Source organism: Plectropomus leopardus, chromosome 8, assembly GCF_008729295.1.
Source record: "Plectropomus leopardus isolate mb chromosome 8, YSFRI_Pleo_2.0, whole genome shotgun sequence".
NCBI lineage: Eukaryota > Metazoa > Chordata > Actinopteri > Perciformes > Serranidae > Plectropomus > Plectropomus leopardus.
In genome coordinates, this window is record NC_056470.1 from 32,389,807 (window position 1) to 32,412,879 (window position 23,073).

At 37.6% G+C, this 23,073-nt stretch overlaps 2 protein-coding genes across 2 annotated transcripts; one reads left to right on the plus strand and one right to left on the minus strand.

The window, feature by feature from the left end:
- Positions 1-1,286: 1,286 nt before the first annotated feature.
- atp6ap1b (ATPase H+ transporting accessory protein 1b) lies at positions 1,287-11,175 on the minus strand. The gene is made up of 10 exons (XM_042491350.1): positions 11,018-11,175; positions 7,196-7,316; positions 5,851-5,925; positions 5,566-5,756; positions 4,967-5,004; positions 4,772-4,857; positions 4,399-4,625; positions 4,262-4,297; positions 3,648-3,891; positions 1,287-3,535 (listed from the first exon to the last, which is right to left on the minus strand). Exons 1-10 carry the CDS (start codon positions 11,137-11,139, stop codon positions 3,323-3,325), a joined length of 1,353 nt encoding a protein of 450 aa, XP_042347284.1. The 5' UTR covers positions 11,140-11,175; the 3' UTR covers positions 1,287-3,322.
- Positions 11,176-14,035: 2,860 nt separating this feature from the next.
- On the plus strand, positions 14,036-22,780 carry gdi1 (GDP dissociation inhibitor 1). The gene is made up of 11 exons (XM_042491351.1): positions 14,036-14,324; positions 15,999-16,106; positions 16,313-16,412; positions 16,618-16,752; positions 16,837-17,035; positions 18,468-18,599; positions 18,703-18,802; positions 19,199-19,370; positions 20,556-20,700; positions 20,833-20,887; positions 21,857-22,780. The coding sequence occupies exons 1-11, from the start codon at positions 14,280-14,282 to the stop codon at positions 22,007-22,009; spliced, it is 1,344 nt and encodes a 447-aa protein (XP_042347285.1). The 5' UTR covers positions 14,036-14,279; the 3' UTR covers positions 22,010-22,780.
- The last annotated feature ends 293 nt before the right edge of the window (positions 22,781-23,073 follow it).

The window sequence follows — 23,073 nt, forward strand, 5'->3', positions numbered from 1 at the left end:
ATTTAAGAGATGCACCTTGTGGTTGTCATAGCTGCTGGTGCCGACGTGCAGCACGGTCTGTCGGGGTACTGTGACTCCCAGCCAGTCTGGCGGAGGATGGGGGGGGGGGAGGAGCCTCCTCTCCTGAGAACAGCTGAAGCATACTCTCTGTACAGGAGCCGCTGACATCTTGAAAACGACTTGTGGGCGCAAAAAGTAACGGAAACTGAAGGAAAAAGCAAAGTTACACTGGTACAGTTACCTGCTGTGTCGAGCTGCCACGATGTAGTGTTATTTTGTCTTGACTTTAAATTTTACTCTGTTTTACCATACTTTTTTATTACTATGTATTTTTTATTTTTAACATTTTTCATCTATTAAAATGTGTTACCTTTTATCTTGTATTAATAGTATAGTATTTATTTCACTTATTATCAGTGATATATTTATTTATTTTTATTCATAGGTTTTATCCTGCGTCTGTTGTTTCCTCACTTATTATTGCATTTCCTCAACTCCTGGTTTTAATGAGAACTCCTATTTTAAGTGCCTGTGTACTCATGTGTGTGTGTTTTATTGTGTAAAGCACTTTATGTTACAGTTTTGCTCATATGAAAAGTGCCCTACAAACAGTCTGATTTATTAACAAATTTAAATGAAAAGCTACAATAATTATGAATTACGTTTTCTTGATTTTTTTCTACATATTTTTGCCCTATAATTCTCTCTTTATCTTTTTAACATTCATTTCCAGGTATTTTTTTTTTTTTATCTTTTTCTATGTCTCACATTTGTGGGACAATTCTTGCCAAGTTGCTCAATGTGTAAAGGTGAAAGGTGAGGTGAAAGGTGTACATAGTGTAAACTACTTTTTTGGGCTTTTATGCCTTTATTCCATAGGACAGCTTAAGCTTGAAAGGGGACAGAGAGAGGGGATGACATGCAGCAAAGGGCTAAGGCCGGACTCGAACCCACAGCCGCCGCGGCGAGGACACAGCCTCAATACATGAGTTTACATACATGTAAACTTATTTTTACATTACTTTATTTTTATTTCATCTAATGCGTATTTCACATTTTGCCAATTTTTAGCCTTTTTTTTTTTACTCGTTTCTGACAATTGAACTGCTGTATTGTGTAAATGTTCCTGGTGTTGTATTTCTAAACTCTCATCTGATCATTTTGTCCCTTTGCTTTCTAAAAAAATCAAACATATTTGCTCAGGTTTCAAAGGATTAAATGCTTGTGAAAGACGCCTAAACGCACCACAAGACAAGTGATGTTGATCCGGGTTCCAAAGGCTTAAATCTCAATTTATGTATCTTTATTTTCATTTAAAGACAATGTACATGACATGGCAATTGCACAGTATCAAGTTTCACAAAAGCAGAGCTTAGGCACTGTTAGGGACTGTTCATTATTTATGAGAGGGGAGGCACCTGAAATAGTTTTTTGAGAACTGGGAATGAAGCTATGTTGTTTGATATGGCTTTGAAGAGGGACATTCAACTTTAAACTGTGGTATTTTGCTTTTTGTTTTGTTTTGGGGTGTTGTTTTAGGGGGGTGGGACGACACTCCAACAGCTGAGATAGAGGTCGCCTTGTACTCCAAACTCCAAAAACTTGAAAGTGGGTTTGAAAGGCATTTTTTTTTTTCTGGTGGAGGGAAGCTCATGCATTTTTCCCAAGTCACTCAGGGACACTCGGGGTCATGATATACATATAAAATAATTAAGTCACATCCCAGTCACTCCCCTTCTCTGATAAATTAAGCACAGTCCATTATTATTTTGGGGGGGGATTAACCTGAAGCAAGGGGTAAACTTGTTTTAATATAAATAAATACTCTCAAGAAAAATTGTTTTAAAGTGGTGGATTCGCCCTTGAGGAGCTAAAGCTAAAGTCAGCATAGGGGAGTCCGGAGATGGTTGCAACACTTGAATTTTTCCAAACAAGAACAAGCTACCTGATTCCCTCTGCACATGCTCAGTTTACTCGCTATTCCTCATGCTAAAATAAGCAGCTTATGGCAGAAACAGAAAAATTTATAAAGAAAAATATAATTTAATGTGAGAAAAAACTTTTTTAGTTTATTTTTTTCTAATAGTATTGCCTGCTTTTTGGTTAATTTCATGACTTTTTAGTCATGTTTAATATGTGTCTATGTAGATATCTTTCATGTAGGTTGTTAGTGCTTATGTTTCAGTTGTTAGCCTCAAGGTAAACTACTTTATGGCTGCTCTTGCACTCCTCTGGGTTAGCTGTGACAAGTGAAAAATGTAGTAACATACTGAAAATAAAATTTTAATTGAGGCTACATGGCTCACAAGCGCCCATACACACCAATCATGTTAAAAAAGTTATTTAAGTGTTGAATAAAAAAGATTCCTAAATGGTTAACAAATAACCAAAATTTATTTAACCAGTTGTTGATGCGTTTTCCTGTCAAACCAGTCAAAAACGTACCTTTGTAATCGCAACTTATGACAAAACCATTACCTTTTTATTTTCATTTATCATTATTTTTTAAACTTTTTTTTCTCTCTGTGAAAACAGGGATATGGTGTTTACATTATTACAGATACAGTGTGTTAAATATAAAATAAATAAATAGGTTAAGTTTTTGTCCTTGTTGTTATTCTATAATGTTTAATTTAATCCCGGGCCATGTTACAAATATGTTGGACTACGGGGTGAATATCGAGATAACAGTTAAACCGTTTAATAGCAGACAAATATAACTGATTTTGTGTCACATTTTGAACGCTCTGGCTTACAAGGGCTCTAAGATACAAATAAAAATGTCACAACCATCCCCAGCCTCCCCTACTTTATAAGGCAATCCCAAAACATAGCCACAAACCGCAATCTACTCTTTATATACAGGCACTTCTTTCATTACCAGTAGTCTTTATAGTCGAGTTGGAGAAATTAAAAAAGTAAGAACTGAGGTCTGAAATGGTCCTCCAGCATCCAGCGATCACATTCATGTTGGCATGCAAAACATTCTCTGGTATGAGAAATGTGTGCAAATCATTTTAGAGAAAGCAGCCAATGTGTCCAGGCCAGCAGTGGCACAAAAACATCTTTTAGCACATGCACTCAAAATCAACTCGTAAAAAAAAAAAAAAAAAAAAAAAAAAGATGAAATGGAATGTGCCTTGCAAGAGACAGCTGTGGGAAGATTCGAGAGAGAAAACCACAGGCGAGAATATCAGAGAAAAGGTCCATGTGCCAGAAAAGTATCTTCAGAAAAGGACCAGACACAAAAAAGCAACACGACAAGGAGGGACTCTCCTGGTAGGCACTGGAGGACTGAGGAGTGTGTGTGTTTGTGTGTGCTTCACTCCGTCTGAGGCACGGATATCGATGGACCTTTGGGGTCGTCGAATCGATCCATGGTGTTTAGCTGCATGATCATATGCAGACCATACACAAAAATTAACAGCATGAGCAGTGAGGTCAAGAGCCCCATCCAAATCCCCGGGGTGAAGAAGCCTGCACAGTCACTGGCATAGGAGAAATCTGTTCCATTGGACAAACTGAAGCCCTGAATCTGTATCGGAAAATGCACAAAACTCTCTATGAACAGGAAAATTAAAGAGACACCTGATTGATGCATTGCTGCAGGAATATCGCGTGGCAGGATGTAAAACACGGCACTATACCTGGAAGTCGGCAAAGTGGAGCCTCCACTCGGTGGTGTTGGGGTTGGGGTTGGTGTCGTTTCGCACCAGCAGAGCATCTACGTAGTTGGTGACAGACTGGCAGTGGAAGGAATACTCTATGGGGGTGTAGATGCTGCGGCTCCCGCTGAAAGATGCAGTCATACTGCCAGACTGCAGCTGCACAGAGTCCAGGGTGGACCAGTTGCGTGCAGACACAGGGAAGAGCCGCTGACTCATGGCAAAGCTGGAGATTAACAGAAAAGTATCTGAACGACAGCATATCGTATATATCATTATGATAAATGGTCATGATTGTTATTCATTAATCTATGGCTTAGCCCTCGATTTCTGGTCAAGATAAAAGAATTAACACTAAACAAACGAGAAATATAAGGTCTTAATTAGTGAGCTTTAGAAGAGGATTTTGCCATCTTTGGACAGAGACAGGATAACAGTTTCCAGTGTCTGTGCTGAGCTCAGCTGATTGGCTTCAGCAAAATATCTAACAGACAGACACAAGAAAAGTATTGATCTTCTTATTAACTATTTATCAAATGAGTGAATTTAACAAAAATTTCTGACTATTCCTTTCAATTAGGAATTTATTTCCTTACCTTAGAATAAAGCCTGTTTCATAAGTGAGGACAAGCCTAAAGTGAGAAAAGAAAACAACATTAAAAATGTCTTATTTCCTTTCTCCTGAAAGGAGTTCTCTTGAACAAACATTAAAAAACACTGCAGGACATCTCACAGTGAGTTGCTGTTGTTGCACATTGATCCTGCCAAGGAAGGTGTTTGTGTAGCAAGGTCGGTCCACTCTCCGTCCTTTGTGAGGCTGACGTTGAGATTCTCAGCCCAAAGCATTATGCAGGGGTTACCCGACACATTAAACATGATGGGCGGTTTGACGTCGCGCACAACTTCTTGGAGCAAGGAGCGCCCCGCATGGTGGCTAGACATAGATGTTTCTGAAATCACCTGCAGAGATAATTAAAATAAATATTAGAACACTTCATATCTTAATGCGAATTTCACTTTTTACAGTATATGATGTCAGGATGAAATCAAAAATTAATAAATATCGCATGACTCTGGTACACAGTGTGCTAGATAGAACATCTTACTCTTGATGGCTGGAGTCCTGTGTATATTGCAGTGTATACGACATTTTTGTCTTTCATGGTATCCAGAACTTTCCCAATAATTACATCTGTTGAAAGCAAAATGAGTTACACATTGCACACATCAAATTGTACTCTAACAGTGGTAAAAACGCTGATGACTTTCCACAGTGAAATTCTTCAACATTTAAAACTTACCGTTGTCATGGAGGACTTCCTTGCAAGACTTGTCCGAGCTAGAAAACCGTAAAACTGTTAGTTTCCACATTTACAACAAAATTGCAAATTATGCCACACAGCTGTATGCCTCTGCACACCAATCAAGTTGCAGTTACAACTTACATCTATATCTGTGAACACATGAATGATTTACACCCGCCGCAGCAGCACAAAAGATCTATACGATCAGCACAGTTTAAAGATTAGTGTCAATAATTCAGTATCTGACCAAATGTGATGTGACCTTGACCTTTGACCACTGAAATCTAATCAGCTCACTGTTGAGTCCACTCGAACATTTGTGCCAAATTTAAAGAAATCCCTTTAAGGTGTTTTTTAGATAGGTCACTGTGACCTGACCTTTGGCCGCAAAAATCTAATAAATTCATCCTCCAAGTGGATGTTTTTGCTAAGTCTGAAGAAATTCCCTCACTGCATTCTCACGTTCATGTGAATGGTTAAACGGGCGGACAACCTAAAAACATAATGCCCCGGCCTCGGCTATCACCGGCAAGGAGGCATAAAAAAATGGAAACATTAACTGCACTGACTCATATACTGCAGAGCAACAGTCTTACCCAGTGCAATAAGGAAGACTGATGAGCAGCAGATTGCTGGCAGATGTGTCGATGCTGAGATCTGACAGAGTGTCTGCGTCCACAAGCAGCGGCGAGACACCAAGCTTGTCTTGCAGCAGAGCCAGGACAGCAGAGGAGCCGGACCACTCTAAAGCAGGGAGCGTCACTGACGAGAAGGACTGCAGTGCAGCCTGAAAAGGAGCGAGTGGAAAGAATCATCAGTATCATCAGCCTGACAAAATTATCTTCACTTAGGACTCATGTTTAAAGATATAAAAAACCTACCTCCAGGTTTTGAAAGGCACTATCCTCCTTGTTTCCAAACACTCCTCCAAAGACTGTGAAGTCATCTTTGCTTAACTGAGCACAAACAAAATGTCACAATTCAACAACATGAGCGGAGAAGCAGAAGAATATTGGCATCTTAATACAATGAAAACTGAAATCATCAATCAATCTCATTGACCACAGAGACCTGAATTATGTGCTGCAGAGGAACTGTGAAAGGGGAAGTAATGCCAAAGCTCATTGTCACACCAGAGTGAGAAGACGGTTACACAGCGTCACATGGAACTGCAGTACGATTACAAGTGACTCATTACTACCCTCTTTTACACAGTTTACAAGGACAAGCTCTCTAATTCATGAACAGTAAAATCTGTGAAAATCTGTACAAGCTGAGAGCAAAGTCTTAACTCTTATGTGTTGTGCTTTATGCACCTTATATCTTAAACAAACTTACAAAAACCTGCAGGACTCTTACAATTGCCAGTTCTTCGAATTTGAAATCAGGGCTGAAGACTTTTCTATTTGTCACTGCCTTTTATTAAACCAAATAACTATGTATCTCTCACACTGCAGTGTAACTTCTGGTCTTGTATTTTCTGTTATATTGTTTTTGTTGTGTTTGTGTGTTTATAATATTCCTCTGAAACCTGATCAATTTTTTTTTCTTTAAAAAACATAGAAGGAAGGCAACAAGCTACTTAACAAGACATGATCCAAAAGCTAGCAAAAACAATGGGTTAAAAAGTTACAAGAAATTTACCTGAGCATAAGCAAGAAACAAATAAGAAAATTATCTAAAAAAATGTGCTGAAAATTGTAATTATGTTAAATACTTTATATTTTTCTGTAACATAATTTTAAAAATTAGAATAATTATAAATATAGCTTTCTTGACATTTGTCCCTATTTTTTGTTTTGATTATTTTCTAAAATATTCCTCTCTTCTTTAAAACAAATGTTTAGGTAAAATTTCTTGTAATTTGTGGGACTTTTTTGCCAAGTGGGTCATTGCCTTTTTTGCCCATGTTTTCAAAAGAAGTCAATCCAATTTGCTCAGTTTTCAAATGGTCCTATAACTCCTGAAAAGCGTCTGAACGCAGCACAAGAAAAACTGAAGTTTACCCAGGTTTCAAAGATTCAATGGCTTTATTTATTTTGCATTTAGTGTCCCTGTTTTTGATGTTTTATGGAGTGCACTTTGAAATGCATTGTTGCTGATATGTGCTATAAACTTGTGTTGCCTTCTTTTCAAGACTTTTCACCCTTGGCTCAAATCTGTTTAGTGACTGTAACCGTGTTTGCCACAGAGCAGGAATATAGTTTTTATATCTCGGGGACTGACCTTGTCCTGCAGGAACAACAGCACAGTGTGGGGTCCAGAGCCAAGAGCAGAGGTGAGGTAGGCAGTCAGCTGTTCATTGGATGTGATGTGACCAGCTGCAGGAGAGGCCAGTGGTGGTAGGCTGAATGTGGAGGAGAGATAAAGAAAAATCAGTCTACACCACCAGGTGAGCAAGAGGGTGACCCCCGATGTTCACTATTTTAAATTAACCCTAAACCTTGCAAGGCCAATATTTACATAGAGCTGACCAGTTGGGACTAATCTATGTCATGAGATTTTAGGAATGTCAACGCCCTCTAATCAACTACTGCCTTACCCTCACCCAAACCAGGGCATGAAGTTACTTTCACTCATAACATTTAACCTGTGTGCCAAAGGTAAATACAGTTACAGTTCCTACAGTATTTTTTTTTTAATTAAGGTATTTTTTATTTTCCAAATACATCACAAAAAAAGGAAACAAATACAGCTTGAACATCAGAAACAAGCTCCTACCCAACATCTGATTTTCTTTACATCAACATAACACATAACAAGCTGGTGGAACAGAGTCCTTCCATTTGGATAATATAATCTTTTTGGCCCGCGGAGAGCAAAAGGCAGTCATATTTATATTAAAAATCACTGAAAGGAGCATTTGCCAGGGCCACGCCAAAGAGTGCAATTAATGGAGAAGGGTCTACTGTTTTTCCACAAATACTACAAAAGGTCTCAAAGTTCCTACAGTTTCAGGCAAGCCACATTAAATGCTGCATGTGGGATTCCACTGCTTTGATTTCCATCATGCATGAATTTGATTTGACTTGATTTATTTCAAACACATAAAAAAGAAAATAGAGGAATGAGCATACAAACAGGCAGACAGACATAATAAGTAATACACAGACAATAAAAACATAAAGCAAAATAAATATTCAAACACATAATGATCTGGTTTACATATTTGAAAAGGAGTGACAAGTGCAAATTATTTAATCCAAGCTCTTCTTTCTAAGTCATTGAACTTTAATTGACCAGCTTCCTTATTCATTTAAACCTATATAATCCTGTGTATTCTGCATATTAATTTATTAACATACCCAAAATCAAACATCTACACTTTTACATTATTATTTACAGAAAAAAGAGGAAGATAAACTAGCAAAAAAATAAATATCAAGTAACCAAATAAATTAACAGTAACCCCTGTAAATGCCTGGTGATTGTCAAACCCCGTCTTCATCGCTGTACCTTGCAAAAATCACGAGAAACCTTTTGCATGAGGACATAAATCTTGTGTTGCATGGTTTCAGGCATGCTCCAAAATCTTGATTAAGTACCGAATTTTTATCTAATTATCATTTCCCCGTGTTGCTCAGGTTACAGCCACAGCTGGCTAGTAGACAGTAAATCATCTGCTATGAGCATCCCCGACAGAGAGAATATTAGTGTTGTTGGTTCAACTATCCTTATATATTTAACAAAAGATGTTATCAATTATTTTGAGATTTTACAGAGAAAAAAACATCAGTTAACGGAATACTTCTAAATGTGTTTAAGACTTTTGAAAGACTGCAAATCCAATATTAGTTCAGACCTTATTTTTAGATTATTAAAACCAATGCCTTTTAAGACTTTTTAAGGATCTGAGGGAACCCTGAAATAAATCAATCAATTGGTGTATCACTGCCACCAAATCAAAGGTCAATTGTGTCAACATAACAGAGTAACACTGAAACTGTGCTTCTGTTTTTTATTTCTCATTCAGAGTTAGTTCAAGAAACCCAGAGTGAAGTCACACTGAAGGGTTTACATGAAAACTTTAGTTCTGAGTAAAAAATCTGCATTTAAAAGTTTCTTTTATGATTAGCAGGGGTGGGGGGAAAAATTGAAACAGCATAGTATTGCCATATTTTTTGTGGCAATATTGTATCAACACAAGGATGCCATGTATCATTTTTTAAGTTAATTATGATTGCAAATACAAGATAAACTTTAGTTAGCTGACAAGAATAACCAAATTAATTGCTTTAACAGTCCACCAGTTACATGTGACTGCTATAAAAATGATTTTAGAGGGATAAGGAGACTGAAAACTTTATCTTACTCAATAAAACATTTGTCAATAAAGCTTACCTTTTCAGGACATAATTTGCAGTCAAAAAAGTAATACATTGCAAAATATATATATCACAATACTTATCATATTTCAAAACATTTAAATCACAATAATACAGTATTATTACTAAAGTATCGTTATAATATTGTATCAGGGGCTTTTGGTGATTCCCATCCCTTATGGTTAGGATGTACTTTATCCTCTTATTGGAATCACATAGAGAGTGACATTAATGTAAAATACAAAAAAAAAAAGCCATCAGGACATTTACAGTCATACATAATGAAACTCTAAACTAGCTGCAATTTCCTCTTCCTCTGACTATAAACACCTCATACAGTATTGTACTTTCATATTTTCCTTCTGTAGAGGCAGCCTGTTGTCCCTGTCTAATGTCTGTCTGCTACATATATTAGGGAACTGTGAAAAACTCAACTGTAGTGTTAAGATGTATTAGTAACTTTAGTTTGGATATACAACTCAACTCTATTTATTATACTGCAGCATTACTGACAACTTTTTGAGCTGCACCAATTGTTTTACTGAGCATTTAGATATAGTTATATTGTTTTCACTGTTGTATTTATTGCCATTAGTAGTTTTATTTTTGTTTGGTTTCTTTGATAATTTGCCAGTTTTCTTTTTGTTTTCTGTCCCTTTTCGCCTTGGATTTCAAAGATATATTTGTTTTATGATGAAATGAAAATTTTGTCTTTTTCTTTTTTCTTTATTTTATATATTAATCTATTTTCTTTTTTAATTTATGTTTTATCTTTTTATCTTTTTTACTCGTGGTTTTATTGCTTTTATTGTTTCTGTTGTTGTTGGGCTATTTCTTTGTATTATTTTATAATGACTTTACGCATCCCGCAGCTTGTTAGCATTATTTTTGTCCTCTACTTTTAATATTATTCTCTCTACCCTAGTTTCTTCTTGCTTGTGCACAAAGTCTCGGTCTGTTTGGCTTTCCGTTGTTGTATCGCTGCGTTTATATCCCATTTCTGCTTTGCTTTGTTTGTCAAAGTACTTTGTAAACTCTGTTTTTAAAGGTGCTGTATAAATAAAGTTTAAAATGTTTGGCCCCAGGGAGAGGAGTTGCTATCCTGGTGGTGGCTAATGTGGATCCAAATAAATTTAAAAAAAATAATCTTTTTAGCATTACATTTGACAAAACAAGCCATGACCATGCTGATAAACACGCCTGAGACAAATACAGATTATTATGAGCAGAGATGCTAACTCACTGCGTTAATGGATTTAAATTATGTATGCCAGCTACAATAAAGGCATGTGACTGTGACGAGTGAGATATGGACTTTCACAGTGATTTGAGAACCATTATATAGCTCGAAGACTTTAACAAAACAGCTAATAAGCAGTGTGAGTTTTCATTTGTCAAAACAAACGTCAAATATTTTTTGTTTGTAAGAATTTAAGCTAGGTCGACGAGCTAGTCTTCAAGAGTATAGAGTTAGCGACAAACGTTAGCATGACATTAGCATGACATTAGCATGACAAACAGGTCGGACAAACAGCGTTGAGAACAAACGTCAAATATTTGTGTTTATAGACTTAAAACTATTAATCTTGGTCGACCAGCTGGCTTAAAACAGAGTTAGCAACTAGTGTTAGCATGACATAGCTTAGCTAACAGCCGGCCAACGTTGACTGTTTTTACGTGAGAGTTTTACTCGATAAATAAATAGTTAAAAATGAAACATTACCCGTCATTGGACCACATAAGAAGTGGCACTTGAGTAGTGGAGCTCCCCGTGGAGAAAAGGGTGAATAAAAAGGCGATTAAAGCCGTTAATAGCACTCGGCTCGAGCACCCCGCTCCTGCCATCTTTCGTTTTTCCGCACAGTTCTGCTCACGTGACGCAGATCAGCTGACCGCGTGCTGACAATCACGTGCCGCTGCTGCTCGAGCTGAAGAAAACAGGACTTCCGGCTTCTTTCATTCTGCAGACTGCCTCATGGCCCTGCCCACAGCTGCCCTCCTGAACTCCACCACAGACCGCAGCTTTGTCCATTTTGTTCTGGACACATAAAGACTCAAGTTTTGTCCCTCTAAGTCTGGACACAAGCTAGCATTTGCTCTCAGGGGCTTTCTTTACTTAATAGAGGATGGCTTCTTCTTTTTTACAGGCCCTTCCCAAAGCAATATTTTTCCTTGAGTCTGCTGAGTGACTGCAGAAAAATGCATGACCCTCCATCCAATATAAACAATCATATTTTATTATATTCACACCGAATGTAGGTATTGGAATAAATGCAGCAAGCAAATACCACAGGAGCTACAGTTATCTCCCAAAACAAACGCCTAATTTTTTTTAAAGATTGCATCATAATCACAAATTCTGTCTGCACTTCAGCAGAAAATGATGGATGCATGAAAGAGTGTATTTAAAATTAATACAAAAATTAATAAATAATAATACAAAAATAATATAAAGTATACATTTAAAAGCATGTATTTTAAATACTTCCCTCCATCTGAATATTTGTTATAAATGGATGGATATGTGTTTCTGTATGTGTAGAAGAAATTCTATTTCTTAAGCTAAATAATCTACTTAAAAACCCTCTCAGCTCAGCTGGAATATGCATCTTCACAAAACTGAAAACAGGGCTACTTTTCTGACACCATGATAAGTTGTTTTTTTTATAGTTAGGCTATGAGGCTCTCTAAATAATTTTTAAGCTCTGGGGTGGTAGATGTATTTGTTGATTTGGCTTAGAGGAGGGGAATTCAACTTTAAATGGTTGTAATTTTGTCTTTATTTTAAATACCACAGGATCACAAAATTGGAAAGTATGTTTTCTTTTAAAATCTTCAAAATCACTTAATTTATCACAGCCAGAAACTACAAAAACATGATTATTTGGTTATTTGTGGTGGAGGTAGGGGTATACATTTTCCTCCAGTCACTCTGGGAGACTCAAAGAAAAAACTATTTGTAGCTTCAGGAAGGATCATGATATACAAAGAAAACCCTACCTGAAGCTACAAATGCTACTCTGATAAATAAAGTACAGTCACTTACAGAATATCATTGACATGACTTTTTTTAGTAGATTCAATTACCCAACAAAATATAAAGGGGGTGAAATTTTTAATGATACTAATTAAAATGCGATGCATCAACGCATCATATGAATTTTAAAAATATAATGTATAATAAACTGGTAAAACACTGATACGGATCATTTCACTGCATTTTGAGTACTTTTACTTTTAATACTCTCAGTGCATCTTGCTACTTAGATACTTGCACTAAGGTTCTGAATGCAGGACTTTTAGTACCCTACCTGTGGTGGAGTAGTATGTGGTACATCTTACACCAATGATAATCTAATGATGGGATGTATAATAGTACAACAGTCACAATCTACTTAGAATACTTTCAGTACATTGTCCTTTTAATATATATATACTTTTACACACAGAGCACTTTCAATGCAGGGCTCTTACTTGCAACAGTGTGGTATTAATACCTTTGCTAAAGTAAAGTATTGGATTACTTCCTGGATAGTGAATACTTAAGTGCAGTACATAGCAGAATATATATATATATATATATATATATATATATATATATATATATATATATTGCCATTCAGAATAAAAACAGAATAAAAAAATTATAGCATTAGAAAAAAAAAAGAAAGAAAGAATAGGCTTAATTATTAAGAAAAAAAACAAGGCCGGATCTAATAATTTGTCCTTCTTATTATATTTATACTTGAATTAATGTACTTAGTTACATTCCATCAATGTTAACAAAAAATACACATTTTCCAAGTCTATTCAATACATTTTTAATAATAGCATTCTGTTCTCAATACCTATTACTAACAACTTTTAATATTTTATCATCACAATTTATAATGAACATGGAATGCCAAAAAACAAACAAACATATAAAAACATATATAGAAATAAATAAATAACATTTTTAAGGTAAAATAAGGTGCCGGAGCACATAAAAGAGCATCAGTACAAAAAACAAATAAATAAAATAAAATAAAAAATGAAAAAAAAAAAAATCCTGCAGACCCCCCCTACTGAGATCTGTGGCTTAGCCCCCACTGTCATTAAACTGTAGAAACACTTCTGCATAATACTGACTGTGCAGATGTGTATAATACAGCTGAGCTGCTCTTTATCAATGACAGGTACACCTGGCAACTGTCCATGGTGCTGACACACTTTTAAATTTGGGCATATCACTCCTCGTGTCATCATGTCCCATCATCCACATATGATGCATACACAAACATTGTAACACATAAACAGACAAAAAGCGGAAAAAAAGTAAAGTTTTGAACAGTTTCTGTGTGTTGAGAAGGGCCTCCTGTGTGTGTGTGTGGTCAGTGAGTGAAAGTAGCTCCCATCCACACAGCTGTGTCGGCGGAGGGATACCGCTGCCTGCATCCGCGTAACGCTGCGCCTACAACTGGAAGGGAAGGATAGAAAAAGGAAACAGAGAACGCACAGACTTGGACAAAATGTATTAAAAATGACAATAAATAAATACATCTTAAACTCCAAATCAAAGTGCGAAAATCGAAACTAAAAATGTGCACACTGGCTCGATAACGCCACATCAGCGCCGGGTTTCCTGTTACACTCAGCCTTCCAGTTTGAGCCCATTGTGTGGCGGGATGGGGAAGAGAGGAGGAGGATGCGCACTATTTCCTGGCGCGCACTGACATTGTTCTAGAGTGCTCCACGATCAGGGCCATCTTTGGTCGTCCTCGCCGGTGACAGTGTGGACAGTTTATTCCATTGGTCATTAATGCCTAATGATTAATAAATAATATTTCACTTTGAACGAGCCGTTGAAAGCACTCGGGCAGAGGAAACAAAAAGGAAGCCGAATAAAAGCCGGCTTTTTGTGGACTCTGTGGTGATTCTTTCCTTCAATACCCTTCATTTCTCAAGGCAAAAAGAGGGCGAGACGGGAGAGGCGGTGATACAACATGGATGAGGAATATGATGTGATCGTTTTGGGCACCGGACTCACAGTAAGTAGTCAGGCTTCATTTGCGGAGGAATGGAACAGATTGTGCGCACTTTCATGTTTTTATTATTTTTATTATCATTATAACAATGTATCCTCTTATCTTTACCGAGCCCCCTGCATCCCCCCTGTGCGCTTGTGACATTACAAAATGATGATTAGAGAAATGTATCCAAATGTACTTCGACCTGCTCGTGCATGACAGGAAGCATACGTTGCGTCCCGGGAGTTATTTTATTGTCCTCGCGGCTGGCTCAGTGTTGTGTTACACCCTGTAGCATCTTTTAGGCGTAACCCCACAGTGTGTCATGGTCCTCTTTGCATAGACAGGCCTCCATCCTGAGGTTGGCGCAGGCCTGAGCACGGGTTTATTAAATGACTGAGCCATTCACCGCTGCCTCTCGCCGCAATTCACTTCACTTAACACACCCAATGCGGCAGAAACATGCAACGATGCGTTTAAGTGATAGAAATCTAGATTTTCGCCTACACAAAGGTCGACATTTTGGCAGTTTTTAACACGTATTGAATATCCTTATTTTGGTCAATGAATAGTCATAATAATCTGCATTTTGTGATGTGATGATATCACGCGGATATTGTTCTCAAGAATGCGTATTATTGTTATTATCATTATTATTATTACAGTAGATACATATGGGTGATTTATTCACGCATGCGCACTCCGTTCCTTCTGCCCTCCCTGCAGCCTTCTGTCAAAATTGTGTCTTCAGTTCAATCTCTTTGAACCCGACGAACATTTTGTTTAATTTCTTTCAAAAACACAGGGAGAAAGTAACGAGCAACTTACAAAGGCATGGCCCAAATTTTTTCGAAAAAAAAAGTAAAAAAAAAAAAAAAAAAGTTGGGATAAAATTAGACTACCTAAAACAATGTAAAATAATAATAATAGTAATAAGATTTAAAAAACAATCTAAAAGGTGCTGGAAAATATGTTTTTTATATATTTTTTGTGAGTAATATGATTTAAAATATAAAATTATTGTAATTATAAATGTTTTGGGGATTTCTTTTTTTTTTTTTTTACTTTTTTTGATAATTTTCTTATAATCCTCCCTTACTATTTTAGGGTAATTTACATGTCACATTTTTTATGTGTCATGTAAGTGTTATGTTAAAATAAAAAAATAAATTTTCTCGAGTTTCAAGGGCTCAAATAGCTTGTTAAAGGCGTCTGAATGCAGCACAATTAAACTGATGTTAATCCATATAAGAAAAGGGTTAAAATCTCTTTCCTTTTACTACCCTAAGTCACTTATTTAACCAAAAGGCAATGAGCAACTGTAAGAAATGTCCCACAATTTTTTTTCAAAGCTGGAAAAAAACTACCAGGGAAAAAAGCTGCTAGGGGAAAACTATATTTATAATTATTATAATTACATATTTAAAATTATGTTACAGAATTATTATATTTTAAAGGACATTTTCCAAGTTTTGTTTGCCTTTTTTTACTTTCTTTCACTTCATTATTATTACTATTATTATTATTATTTTACTAATTTCCAGGATATGTTCTTGTACGTTCTACTAATCGTTTTGCTAATTTCTGGGTCAGTTCTTCTTTTGTTGCTCATTAACATCCTCCCATGTTTTTGAGAGAAATCAGGTCTCAAAGGATTAATTTCTCAAATTAATGTTAAATCTTGTTTTTTTGCAGGAATGCATCCTGTCTGGGATCATGTCTGTGAACGGGAAAAAGGTCCTGCACATGGACAGGAACCCCTACTATGGTGGCGAGAGCTCCTCCATCACCCCCCTGGAGGAGGTAAAGGGCTCCTGGGATCTATAAACACCAGTCAATATATTTTATATCCCTCAGTACATCTCATTTTACTTCCAGTGCCATTGTGCATCAGCTGCCGTCTTCATTCGCTCATCCTGCAGGATGTTTTAGCTTCTGTCAGCTTCATAGATTTCATCCTCGCAGGATGTTGTTTAAGTTTCTCTTAACTGTCATGTTTTTTCCCGCAGCTGTACAAGCGCTTCAGTCTTCCAGATAGCCCGCCCGAGTCGATGGGCAGAGGAAGGGACTGGAACGTTGATCTCATCCCCAAGTTTCTCATGGCCAACGGTCAGTCCCACATCGCTGATTTCATATAAAAACTCTATCTCCATAAAAGTCGCCATATACTGAGGAGAGAGACAGACAAGTTTACGTCATTACGATTAGCTGTAGGATAGTGAATTAACTGGGATTCTCCATCTTGATGCTTTTAGGGAAGAATATTGGATGGCAAATAATAAAATGTATTGTGTGTTTGTGTGTGTGGTCACAGGTCAGCTTGTGAAGATGCTGCTATACACAGAAGTGACACGGTATCTGGACTTTAAAGTAGTGGAGGGAAGCTTTGTGTACAAAGGAGGAAAGATCTTCAAGGTGCCGTCGACCGAGACTGAGGCACTAGCTTCAAGTAAGGCCCTCGAATACATTAAGCATATTTCAATCACATTTAAGTGGGCGTGCTACGTCGTAAAGCTTTTATTTGAACTTGCAGATCTGATGGGAATGTTTGAGAAGCGAAGGTTTCGGAAGTTCTTAGTCTTTGTGGCCAACTTTGACGAGAATGACCCGAAGACTTTTGAGGGCGTGGACCCCAAAACCACAACGATGAGGGATGTTTACAAGAAGTTTGACCTCGGCCAGGACGTCATTGACTTCACCGGCCACGCCCTGGCCCTCTACAGGACAGATGAGTAAGAGCAACAGCAGAAAAGTCAAACATCAGCAGGACTTTGATGGCTGCGTTCATGTTAACATGTAATTACCAGGGCTGTGCTGAATGTTATTTTTTAACATTTTGAGCTTTTAGTTTTTTGAATGCAGCAATGAATGTATGTCATCATATTTTATGATGCCATCACCCTTAAAAAAAAAGTTAAATCATTGAACAAAATCCTCAGTTTGAGAACAGTGATTCATCAGATTAAATACATTACTCTCTTCAATGATATAATAATAATAATCTTTTATAAATTTGACTTTCTTTAATGATTAAATGTATTTTTTTACCGGACCGCCTTGTTGATAAAGGTGTGTGCCTCCCTTTATGTACAGACGTCAGTGAAAATGTCATTTTTGTCATAATTTGAAATTTCATTTTTGTCATATTTTCAAAGTTCATAAAAACATGTTATGAACTTTGAAAATATTACATCTAACTTTTTTTCAATAAATTTGAACTTTTAGACTTAATAATGCACTGAATTAAATACAAATAATAATAAAAATAACTTCATCTATAAAGCAACTCTTAAAAAAACATTTTACAATAAAAAAAACAATAATAAAGCAATGTAAAAAAAAATCATAAGACATAAAACGGGATAAAATAGTACAAATAGTAACAATACAAACAACCACATGAGAAAATTAAAATAAAAGGTAAAAGCAGAAAATCAATTCTTAAACTCACATGTAACCAGTGAAGGGCGCCGAGGATCGGTGTGATGTCATCGCTTCTCTTTGCGAGTTAAAACCCAGGTGGCAGCGTGCTGTATGAGTTGCAGTTTTGGGATGTTTTGCCTGCTGATGCCAGAATAATTTACCTGCAGTAATCAAGTCTGAGGGAGGAAAAGGCATGGATCACCTTTTCTAAATCTGCAGAGGAAAGAAATCAACTGATCCTCATTAGATGTCGCAGTTAGGCAAAGCAGGAATACAAAAGATAGTGCTGAGTCAGAAATTACATCTAGATTATGGGCTTCTTTTTTACTTTAACAGTTAAGGCACCCAGACTATAAGAGATATTGTGGATACTACAGTTGGGACTGGAGGGGGAAATATAATTCTTTTTTGGACATCCAACTTTAGAAACATTGGTGATGCTTGGCATTAATGGAAAATACAGTTGCATATCATCTGCATAGAAATAAACATCTATACTATGTCCAATAATACTAATAATAATAGTTTAGCGTAATCCTTATCTGCAACTGTAGACATGCAAAAAAAAGAAAAAAGTATATATAAATGAAGCTTTACTATAGCCTTAGTGATTACAAAAGAATATATATAATATATGCTCTACTGACTGCCCAATGTCAGATACGGTTTATTTATTTAGTTGCCCACCCAGTTTTACTCCGTGTATTCCCAGTCATTATCTTGTTCTCTTTTCTCCTTCAGCTATCTTGATGTTCCCTGTTTGGAGACGATCAATCGCATCAAGCTGTACAGTGAATCTCTGGCGCGGTACGGGAAGAGCCCCTACCTCTACCCCCTGTATGGTCTGGGAGAGCTGCCGCAGGGATTTGCCAGGTTTTTTTTTTATTTTTCTATCTCTAGTGCTTTATTATTCCATAGATTACAGATTGTAATTAATATTAAACACAAACCTGTTCTTACTCACGTGTCATTTCAGATTGAGTGCAATCTACGGGGGGACCTACATGCTGAACAAACCGGTGGATGAGATAGTGATGGAAGGCGGCCACGTGATCGGAGTGAAGTCTGAGGGCGAGGTATGCAGATTTATCGCCCGTGATTATGCAGATTTAAAGATCAGTCATTAAGTTTATTCATGCAAAGCGGATAAGGAAATGAGGTTCTTTAACTCTTTGAAACCTGAGCAAAATTGGCTTGATTTCTTTCAAAAACATGGGAAGAAGACATCCAGCAGCTAACAAGAAATTAAAGTTAAAGTTAGAGTTGAAGTTAGAGGTTAAAGTTAGTTAGCCCTCTCTTTTAAAAAAAATAAAAAATAAAAAATCTAAATCTACTAGGTTCTTGCAATTTACAGCACATTTCTTGCCAGGGTGCTCGTTGCCTTTTTTTCCCATGTTTTCGTAAGAACTCAAACCAGTTTGCTCAGGGTTCAAAGGTTTAAAATGCTGCGTGCTGTGTCATTGTTGCTGCAGGTGGCTCGTTGCAAGCAGCTCATCTGCGACCCCAGCTACATCCCGGACCGCGTCCGTAAGGCGGGTCAAGTGATCCGTGTGATCTGCATCCTTAGCCACCCCATCAAGACCACTAACGACGCCAACTCCTGCCAGATTATCATTCCTCAAAATCAGGTTAACCGCAACTCAGGTAAGAATCATTGTCACCGTTAAACTAATCAGCGCAACGTTAGAGCACAATGTGATTGAGTTTAGTTCTCAGAAATTGGGGCAGTGAGATCAATAATGAAGATTGATTTTCTGTTAAATGTAACTGATTTGATTTGAAGACCTGAAGAAAACAAGGAGCCTTCTTACAGGGACAAATTACGTCATGCATTTAGGAGGAACATGCTGGTTTTAGTCCTCCTAAGCTAAAATCTTACAGGTTGATTTTACTTTAAATCACTCACAAAACTAAGTAAATATTACTAAATTTTAAGTTAACTTAACAGTTAGATATAAAATAAACATAAATCAAGATTAATAGTTATATTTACTTACATTTCCTAGATTTTTTAAAGTAAAATCAACTTGTCAGATTTTACAGTGTAAAAAGCTTTTTTTCTTAACCCATAAAGCAGATATAATCAATGTTCTTACATTAACAATGGATCACTTGTATGTGAAAACGGTCACTCATAAAAACTCGACAGTTCTCAGCTCCACAGAGGTTTTATAGTCTTTCAGTTCATTTTTTTGATTTCCCGACAACAAACTTTACTGCTCTGGTTCACTTTCACGCCTCTCATCAGCTTGTTTCCTGACGCAAACTGCACAGAAGCTCTAATAACTGACAGAAGGGGTGGTGTTTTCAAAAGATTACACTCTGAAACCCGGTTTCAAAAGTTTGCATTTCCAGGATGGTGTGAACGAAAGGCTAAACCGCAACAAAAGCCTAACATTTCATGCGAAACGCCCCCTTACATATGCCGGATATCCAAAAAAAATGGCTTGAAATTAATATCAATGTTGCCTCTTATCTGCTTCGTATCTGCTCACAAGTTCACTCTAATAACTGCTTGTGTCTACATGGTAACCCCGAATTCCCACAGACTCCCACGAGATTTCATGTTTCAGGTGATCATTTTATCCCAAATCATAATCCTTTCCTAATCCTAACTAAGTGATTCTGTGCCTAAACCTAACCAGACCTCAACCACAGGTTGAGTTTTGAGTTTTGCGATTCTAGCAACGACAATAACAACTTCGGAAGTGAATATGTTTCTGTGAATATGTGCGTGTTTCCGTCGCCCTCCAGTGGCCAAAATAATCATGTAATGCAGCTTTTTGTTAACTCTGATTTGACTTTCCTCTCCTCTTAACCCTTCTTTAGACATCTACGTGTGCATGATCTCCTATGCTCACAATGTGGCAGCCCAGGGGAAGTACATCGCCATCGTCAGCACCACAGTGGAAACCAGCGAGCCCGAGGCTGAGATACAGCCGGCCCTGGAGCTGCTGGAGCCCATCGACCAAAAGTCAGTCCAACTTTTACTGCTAATTATTCTGTGCCGTCAAAGTTATAGTTTAACAAACATGCAGGTAATAACACTTATAGCAACAACAATATGTATTTTATTAATGGAGTTGTTTTGTGTGTTTTTTGACAGGTTTGTGGCTATTAGTGACCTTTATGAGCCCACAGATGATGGTACTGAAAGCCAGGTAAGACAAATTATAAAATCTTTAGAAAGCGGCTTACTTGATTAAAACAAAATGTATTAGATGTGGCAGTTTGGTTTGGTCAGTCCATCACTTTAGTACAAATTGAAATCAAATTGATATATAATATCTCAGCAGCTATTGGATACATTGCCATCAAATTTTGCACAGATATTCATGGTCTTCCAAGAATAAATCCCTCTGACTTCTGACATAATGCCAATAGTTAGCCTACTGTGTGTGTGTGTGTGTGTGTGTGTGTGTGTGTGTGTGTGTGTGTGTGTGTGTGTAAGACTCCAAGGCACAGAGCTCTAGTCATGCAGCAGAGATAGAGAGGGGCTGAGTGAATCAATACTCTGCACACAGTTCTTAAATTAAATGAGATTTTACATGTTTAAATAGCTAAATTTGCAGTAAGCTGCAAGGCTGCAGACCACTGCACAAAACCAACAAACAACTAAACTGATAATGTTTTAGCTCCTCATTATAGATTTTCCATCGGTTAATAACCGCCAAGCCTGGATGTTGTTTTAGCAACCTGTCACTGCGTTTCTAGCAGGGATTGTGCCCTCAAAACAGGGTTTATAAAGCTTAAAACCAAGTGGTTTCTGTGCCTAAACCTAACCCTCCCTCACAGCAATGCTGAAATCTGAAATCTGAAGTTTGAATGTGACATAAAAACTGCTAATTTAATGTGTCCGTGATTTGCAGCAACATAAAATACCAACATTTTTTCTGGCGTTTGGGTTGTCCCACCAGCCTCAGCTTTGTGTTTAGTGTTAACTGGCGGTTTAGTGTTAAAAATAGCACGCTAACACGCTTAAGTAAGATGTTGAACATGGTAAACATTAAACATCAGTGCGTTAGCATCATCACAGTGAGAATATTTGACGTTAGCATTTCTCCCAAAGCGCTGTTGTACCTGAGCAGGCGGGCTGTAGATTTTTAGTCTTCTTATTTTATCGTTGCCAGATCTTCTCCTCGAGGTCCTACGATGCCACCACTCACTTCGAGACCACCTGCAACGACATCAAGGACATCTACAAACGTATGACCGGGAGCGACTTTGACTTTGAGAACATGAAGCGTAAACAGAACGACGTGTTTGGGGAGGATGAGCAGTGAGCTGTAGAGGGGGGCTTCCTAGAGAGGGCGGGGCCGGGAGAGGAGGCGGGGCAAAAAGGGGCGAGAGAGGCGGCAGAGCCCGCGTTAGAGGGCCAGGGGCTGCCTGAGAGCAGACCTTTAAAAAACAAACGGGTGGGAGTGACGCGGAAAGGGGGTGTGTGTCTGGGCTCTGCCTGCCCTCGGCCGCTTGCCTCCTTTTCCCTACGTCCCTCTCTCTCTTGACAAACACATCAACGCTCACAAACACACACACACACACGCTGTTCAAACACTCACACTCCTTATCTCTGTCACCGAAAAGCAGGGTTGATATGGTCTTTCATTCCATTGTAGAATTTACAGTATAATCATGTCTTAACTATTGTCATTAGAGGTGAATTTATTACTTGTTGGCGATTTTCAAAGCATTTCATTCTTTCTGTAACGTCTTTCTCCTCATATCAGAGGTTGGGTGTTTGGGTGGAAGATCGATGGCGTTTAGAGGTGCGAGCTCTGACATGAGAGATCTGTAACAGCTTAGTGTAGAATCCTCTGGAAGGGTCACCTCCAGTTGACGTGCATGCATCTTTTACACACAGTAGTATTGTACATAGAGTCAAAAACGACACCGCGGTATGAAGGCTGGACCATTCCACGCATCGCTCCTGTCAACCCTGCTTTCACTTTTTCTCTTTCTCGGTCTTTTACCTGTGTTAAACGTCAAAAGACGCCGCTCCTTTTGGCAAAATCTGTTGGTCAGGCAAAAAGAAAAAAAAATAATGTGATGAAAAATTACATATAAATGGGCTGTTCTGTCAACTGATAGTGCTCACTTTGCAATGCTGTTGTGTTCCCTGTGCTATACAGGCAAGCTAACCAGTGGCTATTAACTGTCACCCACCGCCCCCCCTCCCCACCTTCCTCCTCTCCAAAAAAATACCGTTCCTTTGTTTATCTCTGTTTGTGTGATTTTGAATTTGAATAGTTTACGTTCTAACATTTTAAATTATTGAAGAGTTTTATTTCTATATATTTGGTGCACATTTCACTGGCTGAAGTTATGAAGTTTACAGATCTGAGGTTGA